At 35.4% G+C, this 12,024-nt stretch overlaps 1 protein-coding gene across 14 annotated transcripts in view; it reads right to left on the reverse strand.

Moving 5' to 3' along the window:
• CADPS2 (calcium dependent secretion activator 2) overlaps positions 1–12,024 on the reverse strand; it is a 279,319-nt gene that overhangs the window by 87,668 nt on the left and 179,627 nt on the right. For 9 of the 14 annotated variants that reach the window (XM_032442781.1, XM_032442778.1, XM_015852957.2 and 6 more), the window contains exons 10-14: positions 10,228–10,336; positions 8,905–9,108; positions 6,554–6,562; positions 4,014–4,150; positions 1,036–1,223 (exon numbers count right to left, since the gene is read on the reverse strand). In XM_032442781.1, coding sequence (XP_032298672.1) covers positions 1,036–1,223; positions 4,014–4,150; positions 6,554–6,562; positions 8,905–9,108; positions 10,228–10,336 — 647 coding nt within the window. The remainder of the gene's footprint in view (positions 1–1,035; positions 1,224–4,013; positions 4,151–6,553; positions 6,563–8,904; positions 9,109–10,227; positions 10,337–12,024) is intronic. The other 5 variants (XM_032442782.1, XM_015852971.2, XM_015852964.2 and 2 more) reach the window with 1 other exon arrangement.

A 12,024-nucleotide genomic window follows, 5' to 3' on the forward strand; every position in this document is an offset into this window, starting at 1 on the left:
GGAGCAAGTTTAGTGGAGGGCCACCACATCAGTAAGGGGCAGGGGCACTTGCTCTGTGAAAGAGTCTGGGCAAGCTGGGCTTGTTCAGCCTGGAGAGGAAGTGGTATTCAAGGGAGCTGAGTGGCTTCTGCAGCAGCTACTGGGAGGTTGTCACAAAGATGGAGACAGATTTTCTTCCAGTGGTGCAAGATGGGAGGATGAGAGACAACGAATGTAACTAAATCGAAATAAGACAAGTTCAGACTGTGTAAAGCTCTTTCTGGTTTATGCCTTGAGCAACCTGGTCTGACCTCGCAACCCTGCTTTGACAGGAGGTTGGGCAGGACAACTCCTGAGGTCCGTTCCACCAAATTATTCTAAGATCCTATCTCCTATCACTGCTCAAGATCAGAGCTGGCTCCTTCGCAACATGGAATAAGGCACAGATGGGGCATAGACTTTTTTTAAATAAATGTGTGCTTCTAACACTTAGCACAGAAAATCAACAACTCTATTTTTAACAAGTCTTTCACTCAAACAAGTAAGACATAATCACATGAGCATCACTGTGACCACTGAGACAGTCCTTTCCTTGAGTGGAAAGAATTACAGAATTATCCTAGCTCCCTACCATCCCAACTATGCATTTTTTCTCCTTGTGGTAGAACAGCCAGAAGAACTGAGTATTGTATGATTAGTTGCCAAGCTACAAACTGTAGAAAAGCTGTCAAAGCTTCCTTTAAACTTCAATATTGTTCAAAATGTTCACTGAAAACACCATTCACTAACAATACAAACACAGAATGCAGGATGATAACTCCTTCTCCCTCGAATGTGTCTGTCTATACAATGCCTAAGAAAGCACATTGCATTAAGAAAGTATAAACTGAAAGACTTTTTTTTTTTTAATATAATCCACATAGAAACTCCAAGACCTCTGACAAAACTTTCATGAACCAATTTCTGAGGCGCACAACATCTCTATCAGGTGAAGGAGTCTATAAACAATTTGATTCATTCTAAGGTTACTAATATAAAAATGCAGCATTAAATTACCTGTTGCCATGGACATGAGAAGCACAAAATGCAAAACTGTAGTGGAGTAAGGTTGGATCAATGACAGAACCATTTTCTGAATGTTCAATCAACTCATTAAGATAGCAAAGATGGCGGTGACAGCCTCTCACTCCATTACGAGCACAGTACTCATCTAGCACAAAGACCTGGCCTGGGCTAAACCAACCCTGAAAGAAAAAGGCAAACAGAAAAACCATACACGTGTTGAGATTTCTTTTCCCATTCATAGTTTTTATATTTAACAAAGAACAGAAACACATATTTTTGTGTGCATTACATAGAATTTTTATAGTAGAATGTTGAATGACTAATGTTTACAACATTGGAAGCTGGATCCAACAATAAACCTCTTGCTGAAAGGAATATATATCAGGAAACCACTTGCTGCTCTGAGTTATTGCCACCATGAAATGCATGGCTGACAAAACCAAGGTAACACATCCAGAGTCTGGTATGGATTTGATTATATCCAAACTTTTCTAACCGATACAAAATTAACTGTCCCTATAAAATAATCAGTTTTATTAACGTAATTGTAAGTTGTGTGAGAACATCTGGATAATGGTCAGATACACTAATATCATTGATTAAAATGCAATTTCTGGATAATCGGTTCTCTACGGCTGTAACTTTAATCTCAGTGATGAAATGCAATTTGACCAATTGATGTCAGTTTGTTCATTGCCTTTAAAGAGCTTCAGCTGTTTCTAGAGAGAACATGTACTTTAATTACAGCATCCACAGCAGTATTCAGTATTTTAAACAAGCCAACCCACGTAGCAATGGCTTATGTAATTTACGTGTGTGTTTGATGGAAAAAAAAAATGGTATTCTGCTGAAAGGAGAAAGAAAGGAGATTATAGCTGAATTTCTGCAGTAATAGTGTCCTATCCCTACATACAATGAACAGTGGCAACTGTGATTGATATTATGCCTTTGTGGCTGATGTTTCACCAAAGTTTTATGCAAAACATGACAGAATGCTACACAGACGTCAACTTCTGACAATTCCAAAGCAAAAGGTTCCTTAGTAAAATTTCTTGTGTTCTCACATCAGAAAATTCTATCAGGAATACAAATTTTTCAAGAACTTGTTAACTTCGGATTCTGTAGGAAAGCTGTTTAAATGTGTTCATTTCCATAGTAATATGGACCTTCCATGCCCTTGCCCAGCTCCATACCACGTGTAGCAGTCACAAACACACAATTATATGCTCCAGTGTATTAGAGAACTGTGTGCTTTTTATTTATTGTATAATTCAAAAAAAAAAAAACAAACCCAAGCTCCCCGCTACGCAGAAGAATATAAAATTAAAGAAGTTTAGCCCAGCTCACAGTTTAATATAGGGCTTAATATTCATTTTAAACATTTTTTATCTTTTATTTTTAGAAGCTGCATGTGTGATTGCTCCATATTTTACTGCAATAAAAGCACACACCATTTCTAAAAATGAGAAGAAATGAGCTGTCCGGGTAAAAATCACCGTACTTTTATGTTCAAACACTCTGCCACTACCTTAACAGTCTTGACTTTATCATTTAAAAAGATATAGTTAAATGTGCAATTTAACAAAAAATGATCACCCATTCTACTCATTAAAAGAAGAATTTAAAAATGAACAATAAGAAATGCATCTGCTTTATGGTTGCTATAGCACTGCGTATTTCACATAACCTCTTCTAAAAGTTCCTGATTTCAAGGTTATATTAAGTGTCTTACTATATTATTATTATAAAAAAAGATTTTGACCCCAATGCACTGTTAGAAAGCTAACCATTTTCTCTTTGAGTGCCAATTACTTTGTACAGATGTACCTTCAGGCCTCTTCTTTGATTCAGTGTGCAACCCACAGACAGAAAATGAGTCCTTTAACTTTTTCTATACGTACTTATCTGGCAGTATTTTAAAAAGGAAACAACTGTCATCAAATAATTTTTTTTTCTTTTTTTTTTCTTTTTTTTTTCTCTTTTTTTTTCTTCTTCCTTTTTTTCTTTTTACACTTGAAAACAAACCTGGAAAATCCACCATTATCTTTATAATTCATGACCGGACAGAAAAATATTTAAAAAAAAAGAGATAAAGTTATTTTTTATTTCTGTTGGGATGGTAAAGTGAAAAAAACAAAAAAAATAAGTTCATGATGAGATATTTTAGGTCCTCATTAAGTGATCAGGATACAGGATATCTGACTGCATCTGGTGAAAAATAAAGCCCCTAGAATTTACAAGGTCTGTTCCAAACAAACATGTGCGTAACGTGACAAACTCCCATGAAATTGCTGCTGCTTTTCCCTGTTGAACATGAAACCAGGAACAGCTCCATCCTCTCAGCTCCTCACCCTACTAAGTAGAGAACAGAACAGAAAGTGCTTCGAAGTGAAGGGAAACTGCAGCTATAAATACAGAAACGTTCCATCTGTATCTTCTCTCTTACAGGTGACTTTGAACATGAAATAATGTTTGCTTTGGCACGGAGGTGCCAATTCAGGTAACACACACTTGTCCAAATATCTGTACTGATTGCCAATGGTTCTGCTTCCTTCCTTCTGTTTTTTTTTTTTTTTTTCTTCTTCATACTCTAGCACAATGAAGAATTACAAGGTAGATGAAAACGTCTGACACAAGGTAACTACATTTGTACCTTAAAATGCCTGTACAGGGGTCAGTAAATCCTACTGCAGGGGCTTTGACCATCATTAAAACATTCTGTTTTTATTCAGACCTCCATAGAAGACATGATAAATTTCAGCTGATAAAATCAGAGACAGTTTGGGTCTCTGCTTTCTATTGAGTGGCACACTAGCAGTTTGCAAGTGTATAATTTTCAAATCTGAAAGCAATCAATTGGACCTTTTATTCCAACTACAACCACAGTTATTGAATGAATGACGAAGAAAGGACTACTTTATAACAACTATTTCTCACTTCTTTATAGCTATCTTCTAGTCTATACTCACCAAACAAGAATAGGAGTCATTCAATCTGTGATCCAAGGTCTGCCTCTGAAGCAGTTGAAAGAGGAAAGCATGGTCAAATTTGCAGGGATTAGCAGAAATAAACTCTTCCATGCCATGTTTCTGACCACGGTCTGTGTCTGTTCATACAAAGGAGAGAATGTGAAGAGGAATACACATTATCGAGCAAAAAATGCAAATGTAACATGGTATATAATTCTCAGTATATAATCTTGAAAAAACTTCAAAGAAAGAAGTTACATAGGCAGTTGTTTGTAAGTTACCTCTTACAGAATCTTGTCTTCAGATCTGACAAATAGCATTACATTTCTACTACAATAGAAACCTGTACATTAAAACATTTTGGCAAAAAATGGTTCTTTTAATGGAATTCTTCAAATGCTATGATTTGCAAAACAATTTTAGGAGCATAAAAAAATGTGTTCTGTAATTTCTTGGGTCTGGGTGGCTCTTTCTAATTCAAGCAAAATTGCCAAATAACCTTCCCTCCATTAAAAAAAAAAAAAAAAAAAAAAAAAAAAAATAGAGAGAAAAGTTTATGCATTTATTTCTAGAGATAAGAAAGATCAAATTTACTGTAGATTAGAGTAGCACTCACAGAAATATTCAACATGGCTTGAAGCCTACTTCTCAAATGGCAAACTGGAGCAGAAATGAACACACTGACTTGAGCTAGGTCATTTCCAGCCTTCTTTTTGTACTTGGCTTTTAATGAGAGAAACCTTAATGTAGTAATGGCAAAGAGCTCCTTCAACCTTCAAGCAAAGAGTAATGAAAAAGGGAGCAGCGTTTTTGTGTAAATACATTGAGAAAACATACCATCCCAAATGGCACTTCAATCAAAGACCCAAATTTATTGTTCTTCACAGATTGCATCTTTCAACGCCTTTAAACCCCGCGGGTTTATCAAAAGAGAAGCTCTAGTGATTGCTTTCATTAAAGCTATGTTTTGTCATAGTCCTCAATGTGAATTATCTATCAAGTATGGACAGAAAAAGCCTTACAGTGCCCAAAAGGACTAGTTATGTATTAGCACATTAGCTGTCTTGGTTTCTATAGACTGTATTGGGGTGAACAGTCTTATCAACTTAAAAATTGACTTCCCCTTTCAATTGTCTATGTTCTTTGTTCCTTTAAATTCAAACCTAGATCTTTTTATACTCGTTACTAGAAAAGTACAAATCTAAGTGTATCCTAAATGCAATTTTGAAAACCTGCATAGTACAAACCTAAAATTTCTAAAGAAAAGGAGACAAAAGTTTATTGATTAAACCCAATTATAGAGCCAGGTTCATAATAAAACTCAATATTGATCTGTGGGCATGATGCTAACATAATCAGTCACATTTAGAAATTTAGCCCCAGATTATATTGATCCATGTCAAGTCCAACTTTCAGCTGTATTTGTGGATGGGAGAATTATTTAATTCAAGCTGAAGGATCTGCAGCATCACATCTTAGAAAGATGCAGAAACTAATTCATATCACTTGGCTTTGCATTGTCAAAGCAAGAGTCACATCCATGTGACAGATTTCTCCAAGGTGGATGTTGCAAATAAACAATATGACAATACGTTGATGGTGTAAGGTATGAAGCTAACATCCCAGAGAAATAGCAGCATGTATTTTTAATGATTAAAGGATCAGTAGCTTATGCAATTACACTGATTAACAACATTCCCATTAGCGTTAGACTACCCTATCATCAATAACAAACTTAGGTCATATTTTTGACACAGATGTAGGAAGTGCTTTTTCTTAATTAGTACAATTTAAATACATTAAAACACCTGAATTCAAAGATAAACTGGTATCAACATAACTACACTACTGAAAGTACTTAACTACAATGTGAAAATATCTGTAGATTCCAAAACAATACACACACAGCTAAAAGATTCCCAACACAAATCTGATGTGTGACTGTTTTCCATATTTCTTACAAGCTTTCCATCTTATGTGGATAATCTGATTTATTGATTCACTATTTAAAAGAAAGCAGATCATAGAAAAGAAAAAGGATTCATATTTACCACTAGAAGCAATCTCCTGCACAAATTAAATACAGCTAAATCTTTCTTAATTTAAATGGCTTCAATTTTTTTTTTTTTCCCCATGCTTACAATAAATATATAAAAGATTCTCCTTTACAGGAGGATTTTTTTTTTTAATTTTTTTATTTTTTGTAAATACTGAAAAGAAATTAAACTTTTTGACTGAATGCTGTAAAAGAAACAAAGTGAGCATTCTGATATTGACATCTAGATGATCTGAATACGTAAGGTGACCTACTGAATACAACATGCCTTCTGAAAGCAGGATTTCCTCTTAGATAATTTAGGCAAAAGAAACAAAATATTTATTTTTTAAAAAATGATATGCTATATGTAGTTCTACAGGAAGATCCACAACCGATTCCTATCATTAAGTGAATTAAACAGAATAAGTAACAGTGTCAAACAGTAACACAATGTCTGTTACCAAACTGGGTCCATCAATAGAAAAAGTAATTTAAAACTTACCTTTATTAGCTTTAGGCAAGCAAGAAATAATGGAAAAATAAATCTAATGTAATATTTATATCTTATTTTAATATTATAATATATATAAAAGAATACGTTATCTCTGAAATAAAATTGACTTTTTAAATAGATTATGAGCTTAAATAATTATAAGGAATTAATAAATGTTATAGGAATGTGACTTAAAAATGGCTAGAATGACTGTATTTTTCAGATTCCATGAGCTACACATATCCTGTTCAGACTATGATCAAAGGCAAAGAATGTCAAGAATGCTATTTTGTGATATACAGTTAAGAAAAAAATACATTTCCATTTTCTTCTGAACATTCTCTCAACCTTGGGAAATATCAGAAAGGAGAAATGGGGGAACTCTGGGAAAGTAATACTTTTGCTTTTCAACAATTAATTCTCATCTCTTGATGAATTTGATGTCCTGATTTCTGTTCCCACTAACTCAAACTCATAGTGTTGGCTCATACTTCCATATAACATAGTAAAATCCAGGGTATGCATTTATTTCACATTTTGGAAGCTGTGAGCCCTCAAAAAACAACTTTTTTTTTCTTTTTTTTTTTCTTTCTTTTTTTTTTCTTTTTCTTCTTTTTTAAACCATGGTAAAAACTATCGAAAGTTATCGAAAGAAAGTCCCTGACCCCCAGAAATTTATCATTTACATACCAGACAATGAAATAACAGACCAAAAGTAGAAGAAAAAGAGAAAAAATACTGCCAGTAAGGCTGGAGCATGAGGCTGGAGATAGCACAGTGATGAATTACTACTGTTTTGCTGAAGGACAGATTTGAGGAGGATACAAGATGATTTTTATATGCTTTTGATTTCCCTGAAATCTCGAATTAATTTTTCTTTCTTTTCTGATCTGTTTTGATAAGTGACATCATTCTAAAAGAGAGATGAGGAAAATTATCTACCACACACCAAATGATTATTCATCTAACTTCTTTTTCCATTTTCTCTCTTTTCTTCCCTGGAAAAATTTTAACTCTGAATTCATGGTGGTGTAGGACGAGAATGATGTTTGGCTTTCTGCTGACTTATTAAGATGTTACAATCCCCTTCTGGGTCTTTATAATCCCCTTACTTGATCTTTATCACCAAGTAATTAGCATCAGTCATTACTCCATCAGCTTCTCTAACTGTATGAATAAGGCATAAATATCCCCATTTTATTCTTTATCAGGATCAGAAATTTTGTCTCTGGACAATTTTTAGTATATCAAACTTGCAATTGTACTTGTTTCTTTCCGTAACTTTCTTTGTCAGTGTTTCCTAGTTGCATCCACCTTTAGGCAAACACCGTGACCAAGAAAAAAAGCAACTCCTTGGCTATTTCTGACTCTTCTTTTGTAATTTCCAGCTAATGTACATGACGTAGAAACATCAGGAGGTGAACACAGTCAACTCCCAGTACCCAGCTTATGGTCAGTTCATTAGAAGGTGAGTGGATGCATTTCTCAGCTGTTGTCCCTTCTTTGCTTTTGCAGTGCTGCTTACGTTCTACAACATACTTCACCTTAAACATCTCCTCTGATGTGTTGTTATTTCAGTCTTCAAAATCAGCTCAGATTAAAAATTCTACATACACCAGTGCTTTTGTGAGATGAAACATGCATTTTTTAAGTGCTCTTTACAGCTCTGTCAGGTTTCTGAACACTACTCAGTGTAACCAGCACATTTTGCTGTCTTCTAATAGTGTAATAATAAAAGACTACACCACAAATAGAAGAATATGAAACTGTGTCACAGAGGCCAACTATTTTGAGTCAACCTGCCAAAGACTTCAGATTTCAAACCAACCTTAGTCTAAAAAATGTTTCCTCTCTTTCACTCTATGTATTTATATTAAATACTGTTAGCATTTAATCTCTATTAAAAAATGCAAACAGTTTCATCTAGTGCCTTTCAACTCACAATGTATTGCCCGCGTTTCAATTTTTAGGCAACTAATATATACCGTCTATGATAAACCTGATCTAAATCTATAAAATCCTGTGAATAAATTGATGTTTTTCTATTCAACACTACACTGCCTGACTAGTGAAAAATATAATATACACTAAACACCATCTCCATGGTAATATGTGGGTCAACTGTAATGAATACGAAGCTAATTGTCGCATTTTCATGGATTATAATAAAAATAATGACCTCCAAGTCAGGATTTCCCTGGCTGGTAACAATAATTTGAGTTAAAGAGCTCCTGGATAACAACAAATTGCTTGGCAAATTTCCCCAGTGAATGAGTTCTACTTAATTAAACTTCATTGAAGGAGCCTGCACTTATTTTAGCAAGTAAAACCAAAGCTGCACAAAAAATAAAGCAACTTACAGAGTGGGGATATATCTGCACTGACATCTCCTCCTTTAGGATTCATCTTCTGAGCTTGACTTGCAGGAACAGGCTTATACGATTGACCTGTGGCTCTGTACATTGCTTGAACCCAGAGTATTCTATCTTGTTCATCATCACTGGCAAATATTACAGTATCTCCTTCTTTAACAGCATTGAAAAACATTCTACCACCCTGAAGACCTGAAGCACGAAAGAAGGAAGGTAATCTTAGTGAGTTATTTCTAAATCACCATCAAGGTTTATAGCATGAGTTAACTGATTTTACTCTGTATGTTTGTGTAGGGGGGTGGGTGTTAGATCATTTTATAGGTATGTATGACCAAGAAATAAGATAAAATCTAGAACTCTAGGGATTAAATGGAATGTACATATAAGTGGAATTAACTATTGAAATCAAAAAAGAAAATATTTTCACTATTCCATTTCTAACTCAATTCTAATTTATTTCTTACTCTTTATGTCATATACTATCTTGTATTTCTCAAACATATTCTCCTTCAGGGTATCAGTTTCATAGATGCAAGTCTACTTTATTTCTTCCTTAACAGAAGCAACTCCATACCTCTTCTCAACCTTTCTGTTCCTTCTTTGGTACCTTTATTCATGCAAATACTTTATTCTGTGAGTACATGACCAGCACAGCACTCAAGATTCCATGCGGTTGCACCAGGGATTTTCTGTGACATAACATTGCATTGATTTTCCAAATATCTTCTGAGAACTGATAGGCTTTTGAGTTATTCTGAACATTAAGCCAATGTTTTCAAAGATCAATACTCAATTTATTAAAAGCCTCTTAAATTCATAATCCTCCAGCATTTAGGTACAACATAATCCCTTTTCTTTACACGAGTAACTTCAACTTCCTTCTCCTGTCACATTACTAAATTTCAGAGGTTTTTCTGCTATCTGCAATTTTATTCTATGTTTTTATTACTCTGCAACCAATGTCATCAATCATGTTTTCCAAATAATTTCAAAATGTACTTCATGTACGCCGTCACATGATTATACCATCAAAACCACAGGTAAAAAGGAAACACTGATCAGAATTCATACTTTTTCCTTGTACCATTATATGGCCCTGTAATGTTTCAGGCTACACTAGTGTAAGTTTGTTTTTCTTCTGACAGCAAGCTGTCAGATTTTTCACTTCAGAAAGTCTTAATGGAATATTTGCAAAACCTTTAGATGCAGAAAAAAAATAGCCCTGGTGGTTTTCAGTATTAGATCAAGCTGAATAAAACCAATTTAGCTGTTTTACACAAACATACTGTAATTTACAGTGATGAAAAATACCTGTGTGAGGAGCTGTATAATCCACAGTGTATCCTTCCAGTTGCATCAGTTCCTGAGGTTCAGACTTCTTTTCTCTGTAACTGCACATTGCAAATGTGTATTGGCTAACCTAAGTAAGACAAGAATTCTTAATTGCTCTATTCCATTCCAGAGCTAATGCTTCACAATACACATACACTGCTTAAATTAGATATCAGTTGTACTAAAGAAATAAAACACACTTGTTTTTTTTTTTCCCTTCCTGACAAATGAAAAGAAAAAATACCCTGTAAACACACCTCCTTGCAGCATTCTGAAATATAACATACTATAGGCTGTTGTTTTGTGAAAGATTGGAAGGAATCAAACTAGGTTCTGCCAGGGAAAATACTTGGTACTAAATACCACTCTTTCTACTGTGTGAGGAAAAAAAAAGGTCCTGTATTCTAAGAACTTCATTTTATATATATAAATATTCTCTGCAGAAGGACTGCCACAACACTTACAGTGCAGCTGGAATGACAAACATGTAACTGTCCAGCTCGACACTGAACCTTCTGTTTGCTTTTATAAAGTCTAATATNCTTCTGCACCTCTGTATTCCTGAACCTCTGTCATCCTAAACCTCTGTCATCTCCAGGTTGCTCAGCTTACTGGATACAGTACTGTATTCTGTAACACTATCAATTACTTCTGATCAAGTGCAACGGAAAAAAAATAAAATAAAATGAGGATTTTCCACTTCACCGTTTAGGACTCCATAGATAGTTTAGAAAGAAATAAGGAGAGCTGAGAAAAATGCATTTGGAAATATTTGGAGAGGAATCTAACAGCTGGGGGAGCAAAAACAGTCATTAACAATAAATTGAAATATTGCCAAGCTTGAAGAGCTGGAAAGACTAAGAAGGGGTGACCAGAAAAAAAGAGCCTGTGTATCTGCAAACACTAGAAGCTTAAAGGAAGTGAAATTAAACAGGCCTGAGAAACTCTTGTCTCCAGGAACTGCAGGATGTCTGGCCATCTAACTTGTTTTGAACTGTAAGATCACCTTTTAGATCTGCAGAATTATGCAAAGATGCAAGGACATGCTAGAAGCTTGTCTAACAGATGATGGAGCGTCCTGATCTTAGTTGTTCACTACTTAGCTAACAGTTCTCTAGATCTACATCTTTGGCAACAACATCAGGAATGATTCTTTTTGACATAAAACAGCTGATTTCAGCTTCACTCATACATTAGATGGTGCTGTACCTGTGCACTAATCCACCTTAACATCCAGTGACTTCAGCTGCCACTGACTGAAGACTTTTGACTCTTTAAAAAAAGATTGATATGACTGATATTTATGGAAAATAAGAAAGAAGGCATGAGATTATTGTCTGCATAATGCTCCTCCAAACATAATGTGCCAATAATCCTGTGGCATAATCCTGTTTTTTGGGGGAGATTCTCTAAATGAACTTTACTAAATGACCCAAATACTACAGGATAGGGTCTGGTAGTCAGGGCCTGCCCCAGGCCCAGTGACCAGCAAGGGAGTTGAGAGGCAGTGGGACAGCGTTGGACCCTGGGCACTAGTCACCTCCCTGGGTATAGGGATGGTATAGTATGGGCCAGTCCGTAGCCTCATAGGGGCCCATGGATAGGATGGAAAGGGTTATGGGGAACTGGAGACTGGCCCACTGTGGTGTTGTTGGGGTTAGGAATGGTGTCCTGGGAGCTGATATGATGGCCTGTGTTGTGGTGGGCAGGGTAGGGGAAGTCCCCAAGGCATGGCCAGAGGCATAGGTCATTAGTGCCCTCAGGGCCCTAACATAG

The sequence above is a fragment of the Coturnix japonica genome, chromosome 1 (assembly GCF_001577835.2).
Source record: "Coturnix japonica isolate 7356 chromosome 1, Coturnix japonica 2.1, whole genome shotgun sequence".
NCBI lineage: Eukaryota > Metazoa > Chordata > Aves > Galliformes > Phasianidae > Coturnix > Coturnix japonica.